The 27,714-nt window shown below is 54.8% G+C and overlaps 2 protein-coding genes across 5 annotated transcripts in view; one reads left to right on the forward strand and one right to left on the reverse strand.

The window, feature by feature from the left end:
- SNPH (syntaphilin) overlaps positions 1–16,657 on the forward strand; it is a 41,539-nt gene extending 24,882 nt beyond the window's left edge. The window contains exons 1-4 of one of the 2 annotated variants that reach the window (XM_032606864.1): positions 3,459–3,920; positions 4,607–4,714; positions 8,991–9,140; positions 12,230–16,657. In XM_032606864.1, the coding sequence (XP_032462755.1) occupies positions 3,739–3,920; positions 4,607–4,714; positions 8,991–9,140; positions 12,230–13,412 (1,623 nt within the window). In that variant the 5' untranslated portion in view covers positions 3,459–3,738 and the 3' untranslated portion in view covers positions 13,413–16,657. Of the gene's footprint in view, positions 1–3,458; positions 3,921–4,606; positions 4,715–8,990; positions 9,141–12,229 lie in introns of those variants that run through there. The other variant, XM_032606865.1, reaches the window with a different exon arrangement.
- On the reverse strand, positions 402–27,584 carry SDCBP2 (syndecan binding protein 2). 3 transcript variants are annotated; one of them, XR_004345971.1, is made up of 11 exons: positions 27,453–27,559; positions 26,580–26,652; positions 25,848–25,914; positions 25,115–25,215; positions 21,178–21,336; positions 20,342–20,517; positions 20,091–20,262; positions 17,997–18,088; positions 17,345–17,738; positions 557–560; positions 402–411 (listed from the first exon to the last, which is right to left on the reverse strand). XR_004345971.1 is itself a non-coding variant. In XM_032606867.1 (9 exons), exons 2-9 carry the CDS (start codon positions 26,631–26,633, stop codon positions 17,684–17,686), a joined length of 876 nt encoding a protein of 291 aa, XP_032462758.1. In that variant the 5' UTR covers positions 26,634–26,652; positions 27,453–27,584; the 3' UTR covers positions 17,219–17,683. The 3 variants fall into 3 exon arrangements, 2 of the variants coding, with proteins under 2 accessions (XP_032462758.1, XP_032462759.1); XM_032606867.1 differs by lacking the exons at positions 402–411; positions 557–560 and having other exon boundaries at positions 17,219–17,738; positions 27,453–27,584; XM_032606868.1 differs by lacking the exons at positions 402–411; positions 557–560; positions 27,453–27,559 and having other exon boundaries at positions 17,219–17,738; positions 26,580–26,656.
- Positions 27,585–27,714: the final 130 nt, after the last annotated feature.

Here is a 27,714-nt window from a genome sequence, read left to right on the forward strand (position 1 = left end):
CTGACCCAGGCCCTTCTAATTTCTTGATAACCTCCTAACTGGTCTCCCTGCCTCTATTCTTGTCCCTTTCCAGCTATAGTCCACAAAGGCCCCCTACGCAGGGGCTTTTTAAAACACAAGTCTGATTGTGTCTGTCCCCCTTTTAAGGCCCTTCCATGGCTCCCTGTTGCTCACAGGACAAGATCCTGGCTTTTGTGGCTCGGTGTGGCCTGGCCCCACCTTCCTCTACAGCCTCAGGCCCACTGTGCCTCTGCCTCCACTAGGCCCCCTAGTTTCCTGAGCAGCCATGCTATTGAATTACTCAAGGCTTTTGCCCACCCTTCTCCATCCCTCCCCTTCACTTTCTCTGCCTGGTGACCTCTTATTCACCCTTTAAGACTTAGTGTAAATTTCCTTTTGGAGACGCTTTCCCTGACCCTCCTGGCACTATTATGCCTTGAGTCTTTCTGTTTTGAAGCTCACATTGCGTGCAATTATCTAGTGCCAAAATCCTGGGAGTTCCCATTTTCGAGTGTTTATTGTGTGGTGGGCACTGGGCTAAGCCCTGTGCATGCACGATCCTGTGTTCTTCTCACAGTAACCACATGAGGTGCGTTCTGTTACAGCCCCACTTACAGATGAGGAAGCTTAGGCTCAGAGAAGTGGTGTGACTCGCCCACTGCCTGCAGCTGGAGGGTGACAGAGCTGGGATTTGAGCCCAGATATCTTTGACTATTTCTGACTCCTTCCATCTCCTGTTCCCTGGATCCTGCTATATCTCCTGAACCCCCACTGTTCGGTGTGTGAGGCACTAATCAAAGGGGTAGATGCAGCAGGGTTGCCGTGGTGTGGGCAGGATGGGGAAATGGGGCTGGGCTTAACCTGGGGTGGAGGTGATAAGCAACTATCAGCCCAGCTCCCCACAGCTAGGGGTTTCCTTTCCACCTTCCATTCCAAGCGGCTACCTGGGGACAGGCCTGCGGGACTCCAGGCCGAACAGGTGGCATGGAGACAAACGGCATGGCAATCTGCCTCCTCTCTGGGGCCCAGAGAGGAGGGAGGACCTGAGAGAGCCCAGGGTGCTCACTGGCACTTCTGGGCTAGATCCTGGGGAAGCAACTCCCTTTGGGCCTGGGTGTCTTCTGCCCTCCCAGAGGGACCCCAGCCTGCAAGGTCCCGTCCCAGCAGGGGAAATGCCACTTCCACCTCTGTCCCAGATGAATGGCTGGCTTTGGCCTCCCAGGAGACTGTCTGCTCCAACCAGGTACAAATGCCATCCCCTTCCCACCCCCACCCCCCTGGCCAGAGAGGAAGGAAGAGGGAGCGAGAGAGGAGGGAGGCGTGGGGTTGCCAAGCAAGGTAGGAGCAGGGACAGCGACAACAAAGCCCTCGTTGTACCAAGGCCACACGCAGCTCCAAGGCAAAGCAGGCATCGTTCCCGCCTCCCAGGACCTGGGCCCAGAGCTCCACCCGGACTTTCTGAGCTCCTTAGCAATGCTCACCAGAGCTGGCTTGGAACAGCGAGGCCCTGCCTCAGCTCTGAGTCCTGCCTCTGCTGAGAAGTCCTCCTGAAATCACAACATCCTTCCAAAAGCCAGAAGTGGTGATGGGAGGATGGCCAGTGAAACCAGGCTGGCTGGGGCTAGAAGCCAGGGTCTGTTGGACGTGCAGCTGTGTGACCTTGGACCCAAATGTGATAAAAAAAATCCTGCCTTGAAGGATTTTTATTTGAAGTAATGGACCAAGGCACATAAAAGCACTCAGCACGGTCACCTGGCCGCAGAAGTGTTCAATCAGTGACAGGTGATCCTTGAAGCCCTCGTCCACCCACGAGCAAGGACTGTCAGCCCCTCCCAAGCTGCTCCTAGTTGAGGCCCTCCTGTGCCCAGGAGGTGGTGAGCCGTTGGTGGCCTTCCTGGCAAGTGTGGAGTAGCACTGTTGTCCCCTCAGCCCCTGTCTCACTGTTCCTCCTCCGGAAGCCGGCCCTGCAGTTCCAGGAGGCCCCGCCTGGGCAGTTGGGGCATGGTGGGTGGGATGCATCGCCAAGCTGGGGCGAGCAGCTCAGGTGACAGGTGGGGTGTCGGCGGCTCCTGTGCCTGGCACCTGACACCTCTAGGCAGACAATGCTGGCAATGTCCGAGCCCTCCAGGGAACACGCCACGTCTGTGTCACAGCCAGGAAACAGGCCACCTGAGTAGCGCCGTTGTCCACTCAGGACGCAGCCCCGCCGCTGGCCGGGATGACCGGGATCCCCAGAGGCCCTGACGTGGGAAGGGGTGGTGCCCTGGGCAGGGGCTCTGGGGTTTGAGACCCAGCCCCTCAGCATCTGGTGTTGGCCTGGTTCAGCTGTTGGCCCTGCCACACGGGGTCTGGGACTCGGGCAGGCCGTTCCCTCTCGGGTTCCTCATCTGTAAAGGGACTAATCACAGCACTTCCTCATAGGGTTGTTGGGAGGAGTCGATGGCATAATGTACGTAATGTGGTTGGCACGGGGTCTGGTGTGGAGCAGGGCTTGGTCACTGCTTCTCTCCCCGCATGGGGGAAGGTCCAGCACACTGTGTCCTTGGCTGAATCTCCTGTAACCCAGGCTACTGTCCTTAGTTCTCGCTCTGAGCGTGGAAGGAGGGAACTAGGGTCTCTGGAGCTGGCACAGCACTAGCACATTGGCTGCAAAGAGCCCAGGCCTCTCCACCTCGGACTCCAGGAGCTCTGGGCTAATGCCCTGTGCAGGCCTCCTTCCACAGCAGCCAACACCAGCCCAGGATGGGGCCTCTCCCCTCCTTAAACTTCTGTAGGGCTGGCTGCCCTTGGAGCCCAAACCTCTACCCAGGAAAGGGGCCTTGGGATTCCTGGGCAGGAGGCCAGGTCCGAGTCTCTCTACTGATTTGTCAAGAGGGCCGAGGATGGATCTCTGCAGGCGTGGTCACTTCCTACTGGGTGCAGCCTACAGAGACACGCCCTGGGAGCAGGGAGGAGTCCTCGTCTCCCATCTGTCTCCTTCCTCATTTGCTCTGAGCCTGTGCCCTGAGTTCCTGGTGCACCCCGCGATGAGCATGAGCATTTGCATGGATGGGCGTGGCCATGCCTGTGTGCAGCGTGTGGGCAGTGGGGGGCGGGGCAGGCGAGGGCTGCATGTCCTGCATCGTGGGCAGGCCCCCTGAGCACGTTCACTGAGCCACGTGTGGCATGCCTTGGAATGGAGGGGACGTGGTACCTTTTCATATCCGCGTGTATCCATATGTCTTTCTACACGTGTGTGGTGTGTTGGTCTGTCTTATCTCCCCTGTAGACGGGAAGCCCCGAGCCACGCACCAGCGGGCACTGTGAGAAGGTGACATCGAGACTAGCGCAGCCTAACCTGGGGTTCCTGGTCCCGCTCCAGGAGGCCTCCAGTCTGCAGCCTCCGCCGAGGGAGGATTGACCAGCGTGGGGGTGGGGGTCCGAGAGTCAGGGGTCTGGGGGCCTGGCTTATAGCTTAGAGGACTCAGTGCTGGGCCGAGCCAATTAGGAGGCCCGGCCCCAGTGTCGGTGACCTTGGGTGAGGCCTTTGCTCTCTCTGGCGCACACTCGCTCATGTGGAGGACACGGGGTTGGACTGATGATTTCTGCCCGCCCTGAGGCTCTGAAGATCATGATTTTAAGTCGGGTGGTGGGGTGAGAGCCTGCTAATTTGTTGGTGGAGGCAGCTGTGGCCTGAGCCTGGCCTGCCAGCCCCCAGCTCGGTCCTGGGTGTCCTGCTGAAGGGTGAGAGGAGAAGCCATGCCGGGCAGCGGCCCCAGCGAGAGGATGACGTGGCCGGGCCCGGCCCCCCCCGCGGCCCCCCCAACCCACCCTCTCTCCTCAGCCCCGGGGACACCGCCCATCCCGCCCCTCACCCGGACCCACAGCCTCATGGCCATGTCCCTGCCAGGCAGTAGACGGGCCTCTGCTGGATCCCGCAGGTGAGTTTCCCCGATGCCCGGACCCTTGGCCTCTGAAGGTGGGGGCAGGGAGGGTCTCTGTCTCCAGTCCAACACCGGCTTGTTTTTGAGCAAGTTGTTGCCCCAGTTTTCCCATCTTTAAAATGGGTTTGCTGACACTGGCCTCAGGAACTATTTATGGGCTCAAATGACACAGTGGGTATAAAAGTTCTCTGAAGACTTAAACCATTGGATCCCTGCCGTCACCAGTATTGTTGTTCGATCTTCACAGTTACTGCAGGGACGGCATGCAGCCTTCCACCCAGGCTCCCCTGGCCTCCCCGTGCGCCCCTGCTCCTGTCCCTCCTCCTGCCTGCCCCATTCCTCTCCACCTCTGTTTCAGTCCGTGCAGGGACCTTTCCCTCTGGGCTTGGGGGACCCTGGAAGTTGAGGACCCTTGGTAGGGGTAGCTGGGACCCCACCCTTGGCCCGCAGCCCTGCTCAGCCTTCTGGGGAGTCCCGAGGACCGGCCTCCTTCTGGTTTTCCACCTTGATTTGCACTGTCTGTTCTGTCACCCCTGTCTGTGCATCCCCCCGCCATGCTTCTCTCCCCGGCGGTGACCCTGAAGTGGGGGCCCTTTGGGCCGCAGCGGCCTGGCGGTGTTCGCCCAGTGTCCGCGGCTGCCCACCAGCCAGAACGAGCACCTGCCTCTTCTTCCTGCCTCCAGGCGCACCTCTCCCCCCGTGAGCGTGCGGGATGCCCACGGCGCCTCTTCCCTCAGCAGCAGCAGTAACTCGGGCTCCTGCAAGGGAAGTGACAGCAGCCCCACGCCCAGGTAACCAGCTGCTCCCTCCCACCCGGCCTGGCCAAGCTGGCTGGAACCCTGAGTGCCCTGGGGGTCGGGGGAGGTGGGCGTTCTAACCATCCCCGACTCTAGCACACTTCCCAGCTGTGTGACCTTGAGCAGGTCACTTCTCTCTGAGCCTCAGTTCCCATCTGTAAGATGGGTGTGATCATACCCAGCTGCACGTAACCAAAGTCAGTAGCTGAGACAAACTGGGGATGATGCTTTCAAAACAAGGGGCCAGAGGTGGGCAGCTCCCCGAAGTGTCAGGCACCCCATCTCCACCATCCTTGGTGTACAGCTGGCTCCTACACCTCCAGGCATCAGGTCAGCATCCAGGAAGGAAGAAGGTGGAAAGACCAAAGCCCCTGAACCCCCAGAGACTCGTGTTTTTGAGACAGGACACGTTGCCCAGGAAATTCTGTCTATGCTGTGCTGGCTGGTGCCAGGTATGACTGGCCACAGGGAGAGTTAGTGGTTCCCAGTGTAGGGCCACCCAAGCAAACTGGGAGTTCTGTTGGAGAAAAGGCAAGAATGGATATTGGGAGGCAACTCACGGCGTCCGCCAGCCTGCTCTTCCAGGTGGCACACTGTGAGGGTGGCAGACTGGAGTGGTTCTAGAAAGTGAAGTGTGCGACAAGTGCAGCACGTGCTTTGGGCTCTCAGCAAAGAGGAAAGGCAGGATCGGGCTGGGGAGACGGGTAAGGAGAGCAGTGGGTCCTCAGAGACCAGGACGTGCAGGCTGTGATGGCGGCGCCCATCCTGCTTCCCAGGAGCGCGAGGTGGGAGCACGGGCTTAGGATGTGATTCAGTCTGAGTCTCCACTCCCTCATCTGTAAAGTGGAGCTCACAACCCGGAGGCTTCAGGGAGCTGATATCTGCGCCCACCACACGCTGCTGCTGGCCCGTAACGCGTAACCGCTCTCATTAGGACTTTGGTTCAACTTGAGAATCGTAGGCAAGAGAAGGCCAGGAGACTCTGGCCTGCAGCTCCCATGGCCAGAGCTCCTCCTGGGAAGGCTTGTCTTGAGTGAGCGTCATTTGTGTGACCAGATCACACTGAGGCGGCAGTTCTGAGTTTTCCACCATGACACGCATGATGGGTGACACACATATGCCGGACCCATGACCCAGCATCCTGTCTGTAACTGCCCCCAGAACGGGGGTGGTGGTGGTGTGTGAGTGAGATTGATGATGCATTAATTTACCTTTTGAAAAGTGTATAGTTGGCAACTTTAATACTTTTTTATTGGTAGCAGATTTTTGCCACACATGTCATAACTGCAACCCATGGGGGCAGTCCCAACCCTGAGGCTGAGAGCTGCTTCCATGCAAGGGTCTCCTTGCCACCATCCGAGTTGCTGGTGAGCAGTGCCTCGGCTCTGCCAGGTGTTCCAAGGTGTGAATAGCTGAGGGACATGAATTGTAGTATACTTCTCTTCTCAGGTACGTATAGTATATATGTAAATATATACTATATTAAAAAATATTTTTCCCACAAAGAGCTAGTGACTAAAAATATATGAGTGTTAAATGTTATATTGAGAAGGAAAACTCGTGAAAGCATATGGAAAAAAGTTAAAATATTTACTTCCTTTATAATCCTCAGCTCTTACTAGTTTAAGTAATCCTGGTTCCTCTACCCCGACACAGGGAAAAGGCCTCTTTTTCTCACCACAGCTCTGGGTCCCTCTCGTCATAGCCTTTGCAGGGCACCAGGATGTCTACTGGCGTAACACGTGGGGCTCAGGGCCCTTGCTGGCTTCCTCTCTTTTGGAAGGAGATTTCTTAGAGCCCATCAGAGGGGACCCCAGGGTCCCACCCGACACCGCGCCTCTTCCCCTTGCCACACAGAAAACAAGCCAGTGTGTGACCTGACTTGAGTTAAACTTAGAGGCCAGGAGCTGAGTGAGTAGAAGAGAATCGTTTCTCTTTCCCTCCACTTCTGTCCACACTTTCTCTTCAACAGTTTACGATTTACAAATACTTTTTCCTCGGTAGACGTTAGACAGCTTCCCCAAAACTTTTAAAACTGCCTCCAACTTGGCTCCTTCAGCAAATGGGCCCCACCAAGGCCTGTCTTTTCTACATCCATAAAATGTGATTGCCTCTTGCTAGACCTGGGACTCCCTGTCCCCTAAAGGAACAGAGTTGGATGGCGGCAAGGCCTCTGCCAAATTGTGTGAGAACACGCCCAGGTGTTTAAGCCAAAATCCAAGAAGGTTTCTTCCCAAACGGAACAGCCGGCAGGAAGCTGTGAGTTGAGGTGGCCTGGCCGTGGTCTGCTGGTGGCATGGGGTGCTCCCCTTCCCTGGGTGAAAGCCTCGGCCCTCCCTCCTCCACTGAGTGGGAATTCTTCCACCTCGGCCCTGGTGGGACCAGGGCATGCTTACCACACACACACACACACACACGCGCGTGCGCGCGTCTGCGCCACCCTGTGCTAGGGTGTTTGTGGCTCCAGGGTACAGCTGTGAACAGGGCAATGTCCAGAGACAGCCAGTGTTCCCGTGTGTGCTCACGTGTGCCCCCAGAGCGTGCACATGCAGATGGAAAGGGTCTGCCTGCGTTTGTGTGAATGTGTTCATGGGCTGGTGTCCTAGAGCAGTTGACCCTGGACCGACCAACAAGGGGGTTGGGGTACTGACCCCTCGTGCAGTTGAAAATCCGCGTATAACTTTTTACTCCCGCAAAACGTAACTGCTAATATCCTACTGTTGGCCAGAAGCCTTCCTGATTACGTAATTAGTTGATTGACATGTATTTGGTGTGTTATATGTATTATAAACTATAGAGTAAGCCCCCTACATACAAACGAGTTCTGTTCCAAGAGTGCATTCATTTTAAGTCCAATTTGTTCATAAGTCCCAGAAAATTAGCCTAGGTACCCAACTAACGCAGTTGGCTCTATAGTACTGTACTGTAATAGGTTTATAACACTTGTCACACAAATAATACATAAAAAACAAGCAAACACAAAAAATAAAGAAAACATTTTTAATCTTACAGTACCTGGAAAAGTACACCAGCCATGTGAACTAACTCACGTGATTGGACCTGGGAACACCCGTTCGTCTTTGAAAGTGTGCAACTTGAAGGTTCATATGTAGGGGGACTTATTGTATTCTTACAATAAAGTAAACCAGAGAAAAGAAAATGTTAAGACAATTATAAGGAAAGAATATACACTTATAGCAATATACCGTATTTACTGATACTGTAAGTTTACATTGTTTTTAAAATGAATCATCTGTCAGTACATCAGTACTGTCCTACATGATACAAAACACTGTAGCTGTTACATGTATTACTAAGACTAGACATCAAAAACGAAAAGATCATGTGAAAAAGAAACTCGTATTTATTTAGAGGTATAGTGTGCGTGCGTTGATAACAGAGAAGCTAGCAATGGTTGCCTAGCTTATCTGATGAATGAATCATTATGAAGGTTTTATGGCACGCAGTATTACAGTCATATCCAAAATATGGTATTAGAAACATTGTTACATTTTTCTACAAACCTCTTACCTGTGATGATAGGCTGATAGGCACTTTCTCCAATTGGGAGAGAAAGGCATACTGTAGGGTAATGTGATTCTTTGAAAGCAAAGTTGTAGAACACTAAGAAAACGAACGCATTATTAATATTATATCAACTATCACCCACCTTATGCCAGTGTGAGGACAGGCTGCCACCTTAGTACCAGTCTTGCACACACGATGAATGCTGAGGGGGTAGTGACGATGACAACACGGAAACGGCTCAAACGGTTGCTGCCATACAGTTACTAGATTTTCACATGAAATCACTCATACACATACACAGCGGATAAATCCTGGCCCACCATGCAGGCCTCAGGATAATTACACGGAGGGGGAGACCTCTCCCACCCTCAGCCTTGGTCTCTGGGTTGGGAGAGTGGACACCTGAGCTCTGGGCTGCGGTGCCGGGACTGGGCTGGCGGAGGGGGCGCCACCCCGGGTGGCGCCAGGCTGGTGCACGTGCTCTGTGACGTGTCTCCCCAGCCCAAGCTAGAGGAGCCCTGAGCTCCCCACCCTGACGCTGTGCTCGAAAGAGCCTTAATGAAACCCACCTCCCAAAGGGGCTGCGTGTTCTCGTGCCCACAGGGGCCCCGTGGGGGAGGCCTGGCCCGCAGCGCTCCAGTGGCCAGGGGACCAGGATGGGTAGGCGGGGCCCCTAGCTCCTGGAGGCACAGTGCCTCGCCAGGCCCCTTCCTCCCTCCCTGCTGACAAGCGTCCCCGGCAGGCGCGCCATGAAGTACACGCTGTGCAGTGACAACCATGGCATCAAGCCTCCCACCCCGGAGCAGTACCTGACCCCCCTGCAGCAGAAGGAGGTGTGCATCCGGCATCTGAAGGCCCGGCTGAAGGACACGCAGGACCGGCTCCAGGACCGGTAAGCGGGCGGCCAGGGCCCTGCAGTATCTCTGGGAGGAAGGCGTGGCTGGGGGCTCCTCAGCTGCTCCTTGAAGCATCAGGTAGCTGCTTGGGGCCAGGCTGGGAGCAGTTTCCCCTGCGAGGGTCTATCGGGCCTCCCACCCACGGCAGTGCTCTCCCAGTTGTAGCCTGGCAGCCCCATTTGGCCACTTCTCGTGCCCTGGCTCCTTTCTGCCTGCGGAGGAGCGGCACAGGGCACTCTTCCTGGCTGACCTGTCTCTGTGGGGGAGAAACAACCCCTTAGCCCTCCTTTGCTTCCTCCCAGGGGGTCACCAGGGGCTCGTGACCCACCAATTCAGGCCCCAGAAGCCTTCCTCCTCATCCACGTATAGATGATGTAAGATCGTGAGAAACCTTCCTCTGAGCTCCCACCCAGCCCAGGGGTCTCCCAGGAGCCCCCGTGGGCCCGTCTGAGCTCGTTCTCCAGACCTGATCCTCCCGGCCTCCCCGTTTCCAGGCTGGCGGCTTCATCTTTATGATCGAAGCTTCAGGGCTGCCCTCTGATCTCTTCGTCACCTACCCGTCTTCTCCAGACTGTGTCAATTCAGATACGCAGCTGACTGTGAGCTGGACAGGGTGCCGTGCAGGGCGCTGGAGGGCAGGCGGGGAGGCCACCACTACCACGCCTTCCTTCATCTTTTCTTTCTTTCATTCTTTGTAATATAACTGCTTTATTGTGATGTAATTCACATACCATACAGTTCACCTATCTAAAGTAAACAATTCACTGATTTTTAGTGTATTCACAGAACGGTGCAACCATCAACAGTATCTAATTCTAGAACAGTTCCATCACTCCAGAAAGAAACCCTGTTCCCAGTAACAATCACGCTCCATCTCTCCCCAGCCACGCCGTCCCTGGCAACCACTAATCTTTCTGCCTCTGTGGAGTTGTCTATTATATTCCATGTAAATTGGAGCACACAGTGAGCGTGACCGTGTCTCTCTTGACCAGAGCTCTGCCAGGTAGCTGATCCAGTTTGTATCTGTTGTGTTTTTGAACTTGGGGAGGGTAGAGGTGGCATTCTGTGGACCTCCTTGTCTGTAGAGCTAGGATTTCTATTTATATTTCCCACTGTCTTCTCACTGATGCCCTGCGTCTGCTTGGCCATTTACACTGATGTCCTCAGGAAGCAGACAGCCCATCTCCCTGCTTCCTTTCTAGGGCTGCCCTGTGGCTCAGAGCAGACAGTCTGCCCTGTGTGGTTTGGGCAGGACGCCCTGTAGTGGACACGCCTGCACCTCAGCTCCCCGGCCTCTCCACCTGATACTCTTGTAGTACCTGTGGCCATTCTGTACTTGCTGTATTGTCAGCCTCCTCACAGGCTCTGAACATTCAGTCTGGTACGTCTCATTCCCGCAGTAGCCTACTTCCTCCTCAAAGAAGGAGCTCTGCTTCTACACTCTGTGCTTTCATATATTGTGTCCCCACTTCTAAGATACCCTTTCTCTCATCTTGCTCCCTTGGAAAACTCATCCTATAAGACCCAGTTCAAATGTAACATCCTGCAGCCCCCTGAGACCTAGACAGGGCTGGGAAGCCATAGCTCTGGGGTCCTGCTGGCTCCCAGGAGGAGTGGGGCCCAGCTGAGCTGAGCATGCCCAGTCCCTCCTTTCAAACTCACTCTTCCCGCCAGGGCTCAGAGTCAGTGAGGAGGGTTATCCTAGAATGAGCCCCCCCACCCTGAGGCAGGAGGAATGAACGCTATCCCCACACCTGTGGGGATGTCTGTTATCATGGCCCTTGAGCAGCTCCAGGTCCCTGCTGCCATCCCACGTCCATCACCAAGCTGTATCCTGTAGGGCAGCCCTTCCCCTCCTTCCCCTTCCAGTTGATGCCATTGCTGACCTTGTGGCCACTGCAGCCCTGCAGGCCCAGTCCCTTCAGTGTTTTGTGGAGTGAGATTCCTGGGCCCATTTCCTGAATTTCTAATTTGACTTTGAAAAGTGCATGGTGCTTGATCTGGGTTGGTCGCTCTGCTGGACTCATAAAATCCAAAGTGATTGGATTTTATTTGTGTGTGAATGTAGGGTTTGGGCTGAGTGGCTGCGTGTGGGCTGGATCACTAAGACGTTTGCCGAAGGAGGAGCACCCAGGGTGGGAGTTCAGCCCCATGAAGGAGTCTCCTCCTTTCTCACTGCTTTTGGTCCATCCTGTTCAGTCTCACCCTGGCTTCACCTCTGGACTTGATGGCATCATTTTCTACTTCACCTCCTTCCCCTGCGCCCCCTGGATTCATCTGTGCCTCAGGGATTTTAAAAGCCTGCGAGTGTCTGGACAAGAGTCCTCTGACCGTCTCGTTTACCTGCTGTTGCCTCTTCTTTCGGGAATAGCTCTGTGCCTTTTCCGGCAATCTTCTGGGTCTTCCCTCTGTACGGTAGATACAGAGAGGAAGCATCTAGCATGGATAAAAGACAGCCACTCTGTTCTCATCATTCTCCTGATTCATCCACCACTTCTCATCCCTCCACCTGAGGGAAGACGTAAAATTATCAGCTACATTCAAGGCAGTAATTTCTCTCATAAAAACAGAGTGGATCATCACTCTGTCCCCGGGGTCTCTGGCCAAGTAGCCCTCCGTTGAAAATTTCCACCACCGGCTTTTGTAGGAGGCCACATCCATTTCTGCAGAGTAGAGATTTTAGGTTTAGTTTTATGTTAAGACTTGTAAATGGGTGTATTAAGTTTTTATAGCAGTAGCATCTTTAAACTGAGAATCTTTATCGTCTGCTGTCTTCTCTGGGTAGTGGATATAAATGTGGACAGTTGTCTGCATTTTGGCTCTAGGGGGTGGGAAGGAGATGGTGGCTCATTCTTGCCCCTGAAGAGGAGGTCTCTCGTGCCCTGAGCCCTGGCCCCTCTCCCATCCCCACTGCTTCCCCGATGGAATAAAGAGGGTGAGGGAGGAACTCTGAGTCGTTCCTTTGTTTTCAGCTCTGAGGGGCAGCAGCAAAGGCCCTGTGTCCTTGGGGACAGCCCCCTCCTTGTCTGTCCTTGGTGATGGTGACAGGCCAGGCGGTGAGCATGTGTGCCTCATCTGCTCACAGGGACACGGAGATCGATGACCTGAAGATGCAGCTGTCGCGCATGCAGGAGGACTGGATCGAGGAGGAGTGCCACCGCGTGGAGGCCCAGCTGGCCCTGAAGGAGGCCCGCAAGGAGATCAAGCAGCTCAAGCAGGTCATCGACACCGTCAAGAACAACCTGATTGACAAGGACAAGGGGCTGCAGAAGTACTTCGTGGACATCAACATCCAGAACAAGAAGCTGGAGACGCTGCTGCACAGCATGGAGGTGGCCCAGAACGGCTTCGCCAAGGAGGACGGCGCCGCCGAGTCGGCCGGCGGGTCCCCCGCCCGCTCCCTTACCCGTAGCTCCACCTACACAAAGCTGAGCGACCCCGCTGTCTGCGGCGACCGCCTGCCGGGTGACCACCCAGGCGCCTCTGTGGAGGACGGGGCTGACAGTGGCTTCGTGGCGACCGACGACACTCTGAGCCGGACGGATGCACTGGAGGCCAGCAGCCTGCTATCTTCGGGGGTGGACTGCGGCCCCGAGGAGGGCTCCTTGCTGCACGGCTCCTTCAGCCTGGGCCCCCGCTTCCCCGCCAGCAACACCTACGAGAAGCTGCTGTGCGGCACGGAGGCCGGCGTGCAGGCCAGCTGCATGCAGGAGCGCGCCATCCAGACGGACTTCGTGCAGTACCAGCCGGACCTGGACACCATCCTGGAGAAAGTGACCAAGGCCCAGGTCTGCGGGACAGCCCCCAAGTCAGGGGACAGGTGCCCGGAGTTGGATCCCCACCCCCTGGGGCCCAGAGACCCCAACTCTGCAGTGGTGGTGACGGTGGGTGACGAGCTCGAGGCCCCGGAGCCCATCACGCGGGGGCCCACCCCACACCACCCTGGTGCCAACCCCAACCCGTCGGTGAGCGTGGCGTGCCCCGTGGAAGAGGAGGAGGAGGCGGCCGCAGCCGAGGAGGAGCCCAAGAGCTACTGGAGCCGCCACTATATCGTGGATCTGCTGGCGGTGGTGGTGCCAGCCGTGCCCACGGTGGCCTGGCTCTGCCGCTCCCAGCGGCGCCAGGGCCAGCCCATTTACAACATCAGCTCCCTGCTGCGGGGCTGCTGCACCGTGGCCTTGCACTCCATCCGCAGGATCAGCTGTCGCTCGCTGAGCCAGCAGGGCCCAAGCGCCAGCACTGCTGCAGGCGGCAGCTCGCAGCTCTGAGGCCCCATCCCGGCCCGGGCTCCGGAGGCCTGACTACCGATTGTAGGGGTGCCGTCCTCCCTCTCGCACCTTCCCGTGGGGCATCATCTTATTTATTTAGTTTTGGGTTTGGAGGTGGTGTTTTCAGAATGGTAACAGTGTCAGGGGCTGGGAGCGGGGGGTGGGGGAAGGTGTCCCAAAACTGCAACAGGAGAGAAGGGAAGAGAGACCAAGGGCAGGGAGGCACAGGGATGGGACACACTGCAGAGAAAGAAGGTGGTGAGGCCCCCAACCTGGCCCCCCTGCCCACCTGGCCTCTCACACAGGGCAGCCCCTGCTCAGGAAGTCTCTGCTGTGCTGATCTGGGGAGGCCGGGCTTAACTTGTGTGCCAAGCCTCCCCGTCCCCCACCCCCGTGTCCTGTCCAGTTCCCTGCCCACCCCAAGCCTTCTCTCCCAACCCACCCCTTGCCCTCAGCCCAGGCTTCTGGGCCGGTATTACCTCCTCAGATGGAGGCAGCTGCGACCCAAAGTACAGGCAACTGACCGGGACCCCGAGCGGGTCTGGAACCACTTGGCCTGGGCTGAGCTCCATCCCCTTCCGGCTGCTCCCCGCTTTGGGAGCACGGTCAAGGCCATGGGCTGGAGGAAAGATGGTGATGGGCAGAGGGCGGTGTGGGTTCTGTGTCTGTCTGTTCGTCCCAGAGCTTCCCCACATCTGTTTTCCTCCTGGCGCTTCTGAGTGTGTCAGATAATTTTGTGAGAGCCAGACAGGCGAGTGCCGGGGTGGGAACGCTAGCCTGAGCCCAGCTCCTGTCTGGAGACGCTGCCAACAGGAAAGGAGGAGGCGGGGGCTGGCAGCTTAAGGGGGCAGCTCCAGCCTTCTGAGACAGGGCCCTGCAGCCTGGGAGGCAGGGCTGGACTCAGCAACCACCAGCTGACTGCTCCAGGTCTGACTGCCCTGGAGCTCGCCCTGGTTTATCCGGGGACCTTAGGACCGACTTCTGCTTTGCACTGTGTTCACTTTGGGGCTTGCTTCTCACGCGTCCCAGGGTCTCCTGTGAGGTGGCTGCTTGCTTTCTAGGATGAGGATTCCTAAATCTTACACCTTTCTGCCTCTGAGGGGAATTCCAGCGGGATGAATGGCAAGATGAGGTTTTGAAGCCATGATGTCCGTCCAGGCCTAAGCAGGGTGTCCTGGGATGTTTCCCAGGTAGGGGGTGGAGTGGGGCTCCCAGCCCAAGCCCAGTCAGCCTGGGAAGGTTCACTGGCCCCCCGCTCCTTCCCCGGGACCACATCTAGGTCCCTCTGCAAAGCTGCTGACATGTTATTTGCATTATTATTTTACAGAGTAAACCCATTCCTCTTCCTCTGTAGGGCTTATACCTATCTCGTCATCCCACCCACTCTTCAGAGTTAGGCCCTACATTGTGGCGGGGGGAGGGTGTGGGTGGGACCCTGTATCTCACTCACCCCTCTGGCCTAGGGGCCACTCTGGTTCTGCCAAGGTTGCTTGCCCACCCCCGCTGCTCCGACAGCTGTTGCCTGACGCATGGGCTCTGCCCTTCCTCTCTGTGCCACCTACTTGAGGGGGGATGCCTGCATGCACTTGGGGTGGGCAGCCGGCCCAGCCATCGTGGGGAGAGCCCCTCTGCCACGCGCTTTGTGCCTCCAAAGCTCCCCTTCCTCGCTCTGGGCCTCAGACCTGCCATCCTTTGTGGAGCACCCCTCCACCCCAGTCGAACCAAACCCAAACTCTGGGGGCCGGGCAGGGCTGCCCCACAGGACCTGGGGATCGTGACGTGGAGGGGCAGTGGAAAAACCCAATCCAAAGCCAAGCCAGGACTGGCTGCGGACCCCGCCTCCTGTGCCGCGTAATCACGGAGCTGCGTGGTGTCTCCTTAGAAATAGTCAAAAGCTTTGCTGAGAAAATAAATGTATGACTATTATATTTGACAACGTAAAATCTATATATTTTTCACCACTGGAATCTAGTCGAGCTGCGTAGCCCCTCTGCTCCGGTCTGCGTCTTGCTGTCTGTGGCCTTCCTACTGTGTCTTGTGTTTTGATGGACGTGGTCAGGGCCGGGACTGTGGTCCGTTCTGTCCCTGATGCTGGAGGAGCCACTCGTGAAGAGCGTGGACCGAGGACTGTGGACAAGGTGAGCGGAGCTGGCACCGCCCTCTGCTCCTGCTGTGGCTCAAGACCTGCCTGTCTGGTCAGAGGGCCTCCAGCCCACAGTGTTGGGGGTGCCTCTCCTTTGGGGGGTCTGGTGGGACCTTGACGGGCTTTGCCTCTTGTCGGTGGAGGAGGCAGCTCTCTGGCCCAGGCCTGGGACAGACGCTGGGACCGTGTCGGCCAGGCCCCGGCTTGTGCGTGTGTGTGTGTGTGTGTGTGTGTGTGTGTGTGTGTGTGTGTGTGCTCGGTATCCTGCATCTATGCAAAAGGGGCAGCGCTGCCTGGGCAGCTCCCAGGGGCGGAGGCGGAGGCACAGCGGCCCATGGGCTCAGGCTCCAAGCCCTGACTGCAGGACACAGGATGTGGGACCAGGAAGCAAGGCCAGGGCCCGGGGGCCTCCCGCTAAGTGCTCATCCTCCAAGGCTCCCCTTTTCCTTCCTGCTTAATACCACCTCCTGCTGGGCTGTGACCTTTCCCTCCCGCCCTCCGCTTCTGCAGCAGAGATCTTTGGGGTCTCCCCTGTCCCCAGCCTCTGGCCAGAGCTGATTAGATCCTAAGGGACCGTGTTCTCAGGAACCACCTTCTGGAACTGCTGGTCCCTTGGGGTCCCACCTCCAGAAGTGGCTTCTCCTAAGCTATAAGGTCCAGGCCAGAGCTGCTTTGCTGCTCCTCTCGTCCAGGCTCAAAGCAGAAATCAGTCTGGGGCCGGGACTCTGCTCAGAGAGCTGGCCTCAAATGGAGTTTATCCCAAATATCTCCCAAGGGGATAACTTAGCTTTTCACTGAATACCCTTCCCAGTCGCCACTAGCACAGGGGTATCTGGCAGCACCTTGGGGGGTGGGGTGGGGGCAGATGACAAGCTTCTGGGGTAAAGGCCTACAGAGGGGCCTCTGCCCAGGGAAATCATTACCCCCTCTGACCTAGGAATCAGTGCACACAAGTCACAGTGCACTGCTACATTCAGCCATGCCCTTGACAGAGAATTCAGGGGATACAGGAAGGGGGGAGGTGGGGAGGGGTCTTCACTTTTGTCTTCTTTGTCCTTTTGATCAGACAGAGTTGTACCTACAGCAGACAGCTCTGAATTAAAGCATGAAAACACAACAAGATCCTTGGCCTGTTTTCTTTATATTGTGTCTTTTGGGGGTGGGGGTGAGGGGGATGAAGGGGGCTCACACTTGTCCCCACCTGCATGGGGGTCATAACACGCATCCTGGGAAAAGCTGAGCAGACAGATCTTCCTGAGGTTGAGGGAACCAGAGAGCTGCGTGCTTCTGACTCCCCCCCAGGGGGTCACTTGGCGCACCCCACGCCCCCCATCAGACCCGTGGGGCCCTGTAAGTGCACGTGTTCCATCCTCTCCAGCACCCTTGAAGTGGTCCTCACGCCCGTTCTGCAGATGCGGAAGCCAGCTGCAGTCGCTGGGCAGGGGTGCGCAAAAGCCAGGGCCCCCTTCCAGGGCCCCACACTGTCCCCCTATAGTCACCCATGCCCGGGACCGGCGGCATGTGATGGTGGCAAAGCCCAGTCACTGCTCTCAGAGGCAATATGTAGCAAAGGCCTTGGTCTCACCACTGCTTAAAAGAAAACCAGCTCTGGCATGTCATGAGACAGAAGATTCTGGAATTTCAGTTACTTTTGAGGAAGGGATTTTATGTAAAATCAAATATTTATTCAAAGACAGTGACGGGTTATAACTAAATACAGTTTGTGACAAAGAACAACTAAAGGAAAAAGAAACAATTCTCCCAAAAAAATGTATTTGTTCTCTCAAACCGTGGAAATGTTTTTACTGGTAGAGGCAAAAGTTTGAAAGGGACCCAGCTGCAACTTTAGGAAGTGTTTAGTTGGCCTGCCTACGTGCCCAGCATTTAAATCGGCTCAGAGAATCACTGCCTGTGGGCCCTGCCCCTGCCTTAGCCCAGTTAAGAGGCTGAGGCTCCAAGGAGGCCAGTGTGTATAAAGGACAGGCCCATGTGATCCAATGTTGCCCCACCCAGAACGCGCCCGCCTCGAGACAGCCCCGCCCCCAGGCAGAGGCCTCCACAGTCTGTCCCCTGAGGACTCTCCCTTTCCTGCTGGAGGGTGAGAGGGCTGAGCTGCTCTCCCGTGGCTTCAGATGTCAGGGATGGAGTGGTCCATGGTGTGGTGGAGCAGGGCTGGGGACAACCTAGATACAGCAGCAAGGACAGTCGCCAACACTGGCAGCACCTTCCCCCATCCCCGCAAAGCCTGTGCATGCCTTGTGGACCCTCACTACCGAGTCTAAGACCTTCAAATCACCAGAAGCCACTGGCTAGCGTGAAGGGAGGCAAGGGCAGGAGAGCAGAGGGCAGGCTGGTCTGGGCTCTGCAGGAGCCTTGAGGAAGCCCGGGTGGACGGGAGGTGGGGAGCTGAGGGGGGAGGGGCAGGAGGGGACCAGCCTTACTTTCTGACCATGTGCGCATAGATCACAGTGGGGATGATGGCCAGGTTGATGACGTTCCCAGCTGTGGCCAGAATCTCCGTGACTTCTTTGTCCTGGAGAAGGGGTGAGTGAGCGGTCACCCCGGGGGCCAGGGGAAACTCTGAAGGCACCTCTGTGGAGAGGTCAGCACGGCCCCCGCTGAAGGATGCCACTGACATTCTGACATCAGGGACAGGGCTGCCCCTCAGGTGAACAAGAACGTGGGCCTCCCACCTGAGGCCCTGTCAGTAAAATGAGCGTACCCCTCCCCCCCTCAGCTCGAGGGCCTGTGTAGGCCTGACACCTAACAGGGCCTCACAAACGTGACTTTCCCCAAAGAGCCCTGGGAATCTCACCAAGCACACATGTATGCCGTTTCCCAGGACCCCGTCACACTCGGGTTCTGGACCCAAAGCACAAAGAGAATAACCGTGCAGTGGGGGCACAGCAGGGGCTCCCCCACCCTCTTCCCTGGGCTCCTGTCAGCCTGAGCCGAGCCCGTGTGGTACTTCTTCCTCTTACATCTTGTCGACTCGTGAAAAGAGAGGCCCGCAGAAGCCATTCAGATCATGGGGAGAACAAGAAACAAAAGGCATCTACACAAAGTGTGCCAAAGAGTCCAAAGACAAACGCTATGGCCACTAGAAGAGCCTCTGGCCCTTACTCAGACACCATGACCTTTACTTTACACAGGTGTCTAACCCAGGTATGTGTTTTCTTAGCTGTTCCAGGATAAATGGGAGAAGATGTGCTAGGTGGGACTAGTGATGGCCACGGAGTAGAAATAGACAGACCTTTGAGAAGATAAATGATCTCAAGAAGCATAGCTATCTGGGGCCATTCAGCAAAGGGACAGGCCCAGTCCTTAGAGCCTTACGCCATTGTTTGGTAGGATAACTGATAAGTTCATAGTGAAGCCTTGAACCATCAGTGAGGACGAGAGAATCTGCAGCACATTTTAGAAGGACTGCTCTCCAGAACAGTTAAGAACAAAGAACTGTCATGCTTTGAAAAGAGTGGGCTCACTAACACCCAGTAGAGCCAGCCACTCGGAACTGGTGTGACTGCACTTAGCCTTTTAGCTACAACGGATTCCCTTTGGATTGTCACGCCTGATCCCCAAGGGAGGGGAGAGATGCAGCAGGAGGGATGTCAGACAGACATTAGGAAGGACTTGCTGATCACAGTGCTCATAAGCCAGCAGAACAAGCCTCCAAGGAAGGTGGGGAGACTGTCAAGCACAGGGAGGAAGATGTGCGACAGGAACGGTGATGGTCCTTGTGAAGCGGAGGAGAACTGGCTTAAAAGACTGTGCCACCTGTGGAGTGAGATGCCACCGCCCAAGCCACCTCTACCCGGGGAGCCCTACCTGTGAGCCCCAAAGCCCTGGCTGCAGCAGGGCAGGGACCCTCACTCTAAATCACAGCTGGGATGAAGAAGCACTCTCGGTCCTGGTGGTATCAAGTCGGGATAAACCACTCTCACTTATCCAGGGACCAGAAGCGGCATGACTCATCCTCCTCCAGGGTCCATTCCCCAAGGGCACCCACCCCCGAGTCCAGGTCACAGCACTGGGCCTAGACCACTTGCTCCTTCTGTATTTAAAGATAAAACTCGCCACGCAAACCCCCTTGGGAGGGCAAAAAAAAGAGGTCAAAATGGACTTCTGAAGAGCAATTTTCTAAAATATTCCTATTACTGAACAAGATCCAGGATACAAACAGAAGTGTCACACAGAGTAGGGAGGTGTCCATGCAGCCAGGAGCCACCTGGGCACCTACGTCCTTACACAGGTCATCAACTCCACCCCCACCCCCACCCCCCGGCTCCCTGTCACACCTCTGGCCTCCACGTGTAAGTAACAATAGCTTATATTTACTGAGCAATTACTTTGTGCATGCACTGTGCTCGAAGCTCTGTGTACCTTGTCACATTGAATCCCTGTAGCAGCCTTAGGATGAGGGACTGAGGCTGGGGTGGGGGCAGCAGCCCACCCGCAGACACGAACCTGCCCACCACCTGGCGTGTCCCAGCCCCTGACGTCCCGGGACAGAGCCGCTGCTCTGCCTAGCTTACCTTCAGCCCAATGACGTTCTGCCCGTTCACCTCGCACACGTAGTGGTTGACTAGGAGCCCGTTGCGGGCCGCAGAACTCCCTTTGACCAAAGAGATGATCTTCCCCTTCTTGATGACGAAGCCGATGTGGCCTGTGCTGTCCTTGTGCATGGTGACGGTCCGCTGGAATGGCCTGGCAGGGACGGACAGTGATCTGAGCCTGGGGCGTGGCTGGGGGTGGACAGAGAGGCTCCTGGGACCCAGCTACTCACCTGTCCCGAACAACCATGACAATCTTCTCAGCCGACGCCTTCTTCACCACCCGGTGGGCTTTGTCTGTGCTCCACCCGACACAGTTGCGCCCATCAATCTGCAGGATCTGGTCCCCAAAGCGCAGCCCCACCAGGGACGCGGGGGTGTTGGCCTGGACCAGCTGCACAAAGAGCCCCTGGGGGAGGCGGTCCCCACAGTCAGCTCTCCCGGCCCACCATGAGCCCAGCTCCCTCCTCCAAGCTGCTGTTTGCCTCCCGATCCTCCCAGAGCCTGCAGGGCACTGGGACTGCAGCTCTGCGCAGCAGACAAGGGCAACCCCATTTTCCTGGCGAGGAAACACTCCAGGCCACACAGCTAGGAAGCAACGGGGTCAGGAATTCAACCCCAACTGGAGGCTGCACCCCCAACCACTGGACTACAAGGCCTCTCACACTGGCATCCAGGGCCCCCAGCTTCCACTGTCTGCAGACAGCCGCCCAGAAGCCAGATCCCTTTGACTGGGGGGCAAGGAGGCAAGGAGCCCACGGAGGGGCAGGTAGAGGATCCCTGGCGCAACCCAGAGCCAGCCCTCGGGCCTTGTAGGAGGGGCTTGAGAGGAAGAGCCTGGCCTAGGGGTCAGGTGGGCCTCGGCTCCCAGCCCGCGCAGCCCCTTCCTTACTGTGGCTGGGGCTCCCCGCTCTGCCTCCTCTCCCGCTGGTGGACGAGGCGGCCAGAACCCCGGAGGCGCGCGGAGGAGGGCGGGCAACTCGGGCTGCGGGCAGGCGCTGTCCAGCACGCGGGCTCGCCCTCCGCCCTCCGCGGGGCCCTTCCTCTCCCCCCCGACCCCCAGTCCCACCTTGTCGATGGCCCGCAGCCGCAGCCCCGTCTTGCCGCGCTCGTCCTTGCACAGGTGGATCTCGCGCACCCCGGGCTTGACCTCCCCAGGCAGCACGCCCAAGCTGTTCCCGGACACCGGCGCCACCACCTGGTCCGGTGAGGGGCCCGAGACCGCTGCCTGCAGACATCAGAAGAGCAGGCGGTCAGCCAGCGCCTGGGGCCTCGTGCCACAAGAGTCCCCGGGGTGGGAGCAGGGATGGGGTAAGGAGAATGGAGTGGACCCTGGGCCGCAGTCCACCCCAGCTCACACACTTTCCCGCGTGCGGGCGAGAGGGAACATGGCTTAATGACGCCACTAGGGGGCGTCAAAGTCCACACCCCTGAAAAACAGCCGGGAAAGTAGGGAGAGAAGAGAGGACAGGTAAATAGGAAAGGGGTCCTCGTTTTCCAAGGCAAACTGGGGTCAGGAGAAGAGCCCTTTAAAATCCACTTAAAAGTAAAAGTTCCACAGAAAATAGTGAACGATGGGGGGAAATGGGCTCAATTTGATCTCTGCCTTGAAAAAAATTAAGGTAAAAGTACCAAAATGAGTGAGTGCTTTCCCCCCTAAGATCTGGAACAAGGTCAGGATGTCCACTCTCACCACTACTATTAAATACAGTAATGGAAAAACTATCCAGAGCAATAAGGCAAGAAAAGGAAATAAAAGGCATATAGATTGGAAAAGAAGACATAAAATGGTCTCTATTTGCAGATGAGATGATACTTCACTAGAAAATTCCAAGGAATCTACAAGTAAACTCCTAGAACTCATAAGTGAGTTCAACAAGGTCACAGGATACAAGACCAACATATACAAAAAAATCAATTGTACTTCTAAATACTAACAATGAACATGTGGAAGCTAAAATTAAAAATACAATACCACTTACAATCACTCAAAAAAAAAAAAAGAAATACTTAGGTGTAAATCTAATAAAACATATGCAGGAATTGTATGCTGGAAATGAAAAAAACACTGATAAAAGATATCAAGGAAGATCTAAATAAATAGAGAGATATTCTGTATTCATGGATTGGGAAAACAGTAAAGCTGTCAACTGTCCCCAGATTGATGTACAGATTTAATGCAATTCTTATCACAATCTCTACAAGATGTTTTGTAGATACATGCAAGGTTAGTCTAAACTTTCTATGAAAAGACAAAGGAACTAGAATAGCTAAAACTATTCTGATAAAAAGAATAAAACAGGAGAAATCACTCTACCAAATTTCCAGATTTATTATATAGCTACAGTAATTAAGACAGTGTTGTATTGGGGTGCGACAGACACATGGATCATGGAGCAGAAGAGAGAATCCAGAAATAGCCTCACACAAGGAGGGGCAACTGCTTCTTAACAGAGGTGCAAGAGGAATCCACTGGAGAAAGAAGAGTCTTTTCAACAGATGGTGAGGGAGCAACTGAACATCCGTGGGCAAAATGTGAGCACTGACTCCACAGGTTATACACAAATTAACTCAAATTCAACTATAAATTTAAACATAAAACTATAGCAGTTTTAGAAGAAAGTAAAAGGGAAAATCTTTAGGACCTAGGGCTCAGTACAAAAGTAAAAGGGAAAATCTTTAGGACCTAGGGCTCAGTGAAATTTCTTAGGACACTAAAGCATAATCCACAAAAGAAAAAAATCAATAACTTGGACCTCATCAAAATGAAAGACTTTTTGCTCTGCAAGAAACCCTTTTAATACGATCAAAGGAGAAACTACACAGTGGGAGAAAATATTTACAAATCAAATATCTGACAAAGGACTCTAGAATAAAGTCTCAAATGTTGACTTAGAAAAAACAATCCATTTAGAAAATGAGCAAAAGATATGAAGAAACATTTTACCGAAAAGAATATACAGCTGGTAACTGAGCACATGAAAAGATGTTCAGCATCACTAGCGTTAGGGAAATACAAATTAAGACAATGATAGGTCAATGCTACACATCTACCATAATGATTAAAATTTAAAATAGTGATAATACCAAATGCTGGCAAGGATGTGAAGAAACTGAAAACACTCATGCATTGCTGGCAGGAAAATAAAATAGCACAGCCATTCTGGAAATAGTTTGGCACTCTCTTTTTTAAAGAATTAACCATACATTTATAACACTACCTAGGAATTGCACTCCTGGGCATTTATCCCAGAGAAACGAAAACTTATATCCGTACAAAAAGCTGTACACAAACATCCATAATAGCTTAGTTTATAATAGACAAAAACTGGAAACAACTAAAATGTCCCTCAAGAGGTTAAACAAACTGGGGGTACAGACACACCATGGAACACAACCCAGCGATAAAAAGGAATGAACTGTTGATACAGGCAACAGCCTCGAAGGATCTCCAGGGCAGGATACTGAGTGGAAAGAGTCTATCTGAAAAAGTCACACACCGCGTGATTCCACTTACATAACCTTCTGAAATGGCAAAATTATAGGGACAAAAACACGCTAGTGGTTGCCAAGGGGCTGCGGATGGTGAGAGGGAGGCTGGGAACGATTATGAAGGGACAACACTAGAGATTAGAGATACCTTTGTGGTGATGACATAGTTCTCTATCTTGATTGCGCTGGTGGTTGCAGGTGATAAAATGACATTGAACCACAGACACACATTGTACCAATGTAAAATGCCTGGTTTTGACGTTATAGTGTAGTTACATAAAACGGAACTACTGGGAAAACTGAGTGAAGAGTACAGAGGACTTCTCTATCTTTGCAACTTCCTATGAATTTATGATTACTTAAAAATAAAAAGTTAAAATGAAATAAAATAACTAAAAAATTTTCATTATAAAAATGTATTATCTTTTTTTTTTTTTTTTTGCGGTACACGGGCCTCTCACTGTTGTGGCCTCTCCCGTTGCGGAGTACAGGCTCCGGATGCACAGGCTCAGCGGCCATGGCTCACGGGCCCAGCCACTCCGCGGCATGTGGGATCTTCGCGGACTGGGGCACGAACCCGTGTCCCCTGCATCGGCAGGCGGACTCTCAACCACTGCTCCACCAGGGAAGCCCTATCTGTAATTTTTAATCAAAATTTAGGTTGTCCTAATTATTGGGCCAAAGAGGGATTAAATCGATGGATTAAAATTGGACTATCTGCAACATGACCTACTTTGCTTCTTGTGTGTACTTCCCTACATGACTGTCAGGAGGGTCATTTTGGAGAAACACCCCAGGGTGTCACCAGTTTTTCTCAGGGTCCCACATGTCCTCATCCTTTCTGATTTTTCCTATGAAATCCTCATTTGTCAGTGTGGCAGTTCTCATCCTCATTTCCATCAATTTCATGAAATCCTGCGGCCTTAGTAAGATTTGCATTCGCACTCTGCAGTCGATTTGCACTGGACCAGGGAGGGGCTGGCAGACAAGGACAGCTGACACATGGTCCACAGGGAGGCTGGAGCTGATTGGGAGAGGGTTTGGGACTGATTCTATAGGTGAATACATTTTCAGGAGTGAATATTTCAATGTTATGATTTCCTTTGCTCCCTGAAGCCATGCGGAGCAGGAATCAGGCATTATTGTTTAATTTGGGGAGTGGGGCTGGATGACAAGCCCCTTCCCACTGGGCTCTGCCTAACCATGCAGCTGCTGTCAAGTCACAGGCAGCCCTTCAGTAGAAGCACCCAGGCTCAGGCCAGGTTTAATGTCCTCCCTTCTCCTCCAGCAGGCTCAGGCCAGCAGGTCAGAGGTCAAAGGGCAGGCAGTGGCCCTTCAGCCCCAAGGCCCGCAGGAAACCACGAAACCCCACAGCACTTTCAATGAAGGCTGAAAATACGAAGCGCCATCAAAAAACAGAGGCGCAGCAACGCTGGGGAAAGAGGAGATTCAAGTCTGTTTAAATGGTAAGACCAAGAAGGAGGGCCCACATCAGGCAAGAGACAAATACCTACACTGGCACCTTCTGGAATCTGAGGCAGGTTCTGCTGGACTTCGTGGCTGGAGAACGAAAGACCCATATAACCTTCCAATTCCGACAGGTTTGGGTACAAAACTGATGGGAAGGGAAGGAAGGAAGAAGAAAGGTGTTACTCCGGGCCTGAGATTAGCCACACCTGCCTGGCTCCCAGGTGGTCACTCATTTTTATTAAGAAACAGGGCCTGGGGATGCTGTTTACTCCCAAGAATGCAGTGTACCCCTGAGTTGGCTCTGCACTCCCAGGAACGCTCGCTGGCACTGTGGGTCCTCCCCTCAGACGGTCTGCTTTCTCCAGGAGCAGCCTGGGATGCTGAGTGCCTCATGTATCACTTTGGTGTTCAATTTAACTGACTTTATTTGGCACCGGCCAGACCCGAGGTCAGCTCTGGGGAACTGCATGGTGAGGAGGAGAAGAGCTGGGCCTGAGTTCAAGTTTGCTACCACGGGGCCTGAATCAAGACGGCCACGAGCAGCTCCAGGGCCACCACACACATCCTGGTCTCCACATGCAGCCTTCCTTGGTGGCCCCAAGTCAGGGCAGTCAGTGCCCTCACAAAGCTGCAGGTTTCTCAGTGTCCCCCTCAAAGGGTTCTAGGGAGGGTCAACCTGCATAGTGCCCACGGCTCAGCGGCAGGAAGGAGGCAGGCTCTCAGAAATGTCCAGCAGAGGTCACTCTCAGCCAGGAGAGCCCCAGCCCACTCACTCACCTGACGGCTCGGAGTCTGTTCCCTGCCCCGGCAGGGCGGGCATCCTGGGTACGGCTCTGGCCTCGGCCTGGGGATGGATGGGGAGTGCCAGTCAGCTGTGGCCATGAGCCGCAGAGCCCTTGAGGCCTGGGGCTCCCTGAGGCTGGGGTCAGGGCATTAGGTATGCTGGCGGCCTGAGGGGGGATGTCCATGACCCTTGGAGTAAATATGGCCTCTGCAGATGTCCACGCTTCTGGAGGGAGGTTCTCCCAGGAGCCCGCGACCCACCAAATGTCACAACTCGTTTACTACCTGAGGCAGCCAAGGCAAATTTTTAGTCGAAAAGCCCCCAATTCTCAAAACCCACTAGGACCTCATGTGGGATGGAGGAGAAAAGGGCTTCTGGGGGCTGAGTAGGCCAAACGCCACGGCCACGGGGTTTACTCTGGAAGCTTGTCCTAGAGCATGGGTTCTACACGAACCCGGATGGAAGAAGCACTGGGACAGAGCAGGCACCAGACAGGCCGGTCTGCAGCTGCGTGGTCTTCTCCACCTGCTGTAATTCCATTGCCTTGGCCTCTGGACACCTGCTCTGCTCAGCAGGCCCTGCAGTGGGGACCTGCATGCCCTGGGGCCAGTCAGGAACTCCCAGGGGTCCCCAACACTTGACCCAAGACAAGCCTCCCTTAGCTACCCTGGCGCAATCCAGAAGGCCCCGTCAGGGGACCCCAGGCTTGTAGCCTGGCACTTTACCTGCATGGCTTGGTCTACCTTCAGGTCCTCCAGAGATGGGTACAGGGTGGACATGGCTGCTCTTTGGAACACCCTGCAGGGCACATAGGGTGAGGAGGGCTGAAGGCTGAGAGGAGGCACGGACGTGTGCCACTCAGCACTCTCAGGACGAGAAAGATGTCACAAAGGTATTATTATCCCCATTTTAGAGATGGGGGAGCTGGGATTTGACCCAAAGTCTGTTTGGTTCCCAAGCCCGTGCTCTCAACCCCGCAAAAATCCCATCCCACCATGTTCAGCCGACTCTGGGCTTTAGAACCCGAGACCCGGGGTCACCTATAGCACATGCCGACCAGGCAAAGCAGGATTGGGGGCCACGTCCCTCCCTGTCCTGTTTCAAAGGTCAGACAGGCTTATGAGGTCTGATCACTCGAGACCTAGATCCAGTCCAGCTGGTGGGTAGTGAGTACCTGCTGTATACCCGGCCACTGTTAGGGGTTTGCACAGCATCACCCCACAACTACGCAGGGTTCAGTCCAGTGTCAAGTGGGCGGGGACTTAATATTACAACAGAAAGGCAGCAGGCACTTTAGAAGTCCTCCCCAGCCCCCACATGCCTCTCCATCTCTGGGCATTTGAGCTCCTACTGCATACCAGCCATTTCCGGTCTCACTGGTGACTCTTGATCTTGACCACAATGAGGTAAGGTCAAAGGCAACTCTTAAAAACATGCACACAAACTGTAGCAGGATTTATACACTCAGCAGAGCATTGCTCCAGAGGGAGAAGGAAATGGGGGGAAGCACGATAAACATTTACTGAACGCCTTCTAGCTGTCCAGAGGAGAACCAGGGACCTCGGAGCAAGGTACCAAAAGAAATTCAAAGAAATTACCTCCCAGAAATGCTTTATTTCCTTCCTAGTTGAAATGTGAGGAAGGAGCAGTTTGTCTTTCTGGATTCTTTTCCGTTTACCCACTAACACATTGTCTCTGTCACGTCTCCGGGCCTTTGTTGGGCCAGTCGTCACTAGCTGGATGTCTCTGCCCCGCCCTCCCACCCTGGCTTCTCAGACAATGAGGTCACTGCTGCTCCCAAGGGCCCTGCCTTCAGAAGAGACTCTGGGCCAGCCTCTGGCCCTGGACTCTTCAATCGTC

The sequence above is a fragment of the Phocoena sinus genome, chromosome 15, assembly GCF_008692025.1.
Source record: "Phocoena sinus isolate mPhoSin1 chromosome 15, mPhoSin1.pri, whole genome shotgun sequence".
Classification (NCBI taxonomy): domain Eukaryota; kingdom Metazoa; phylum Chordata; class Mammalia; order Artiodactyla; family Phocoenidae; genus Phocoena; species Phocoena sinus.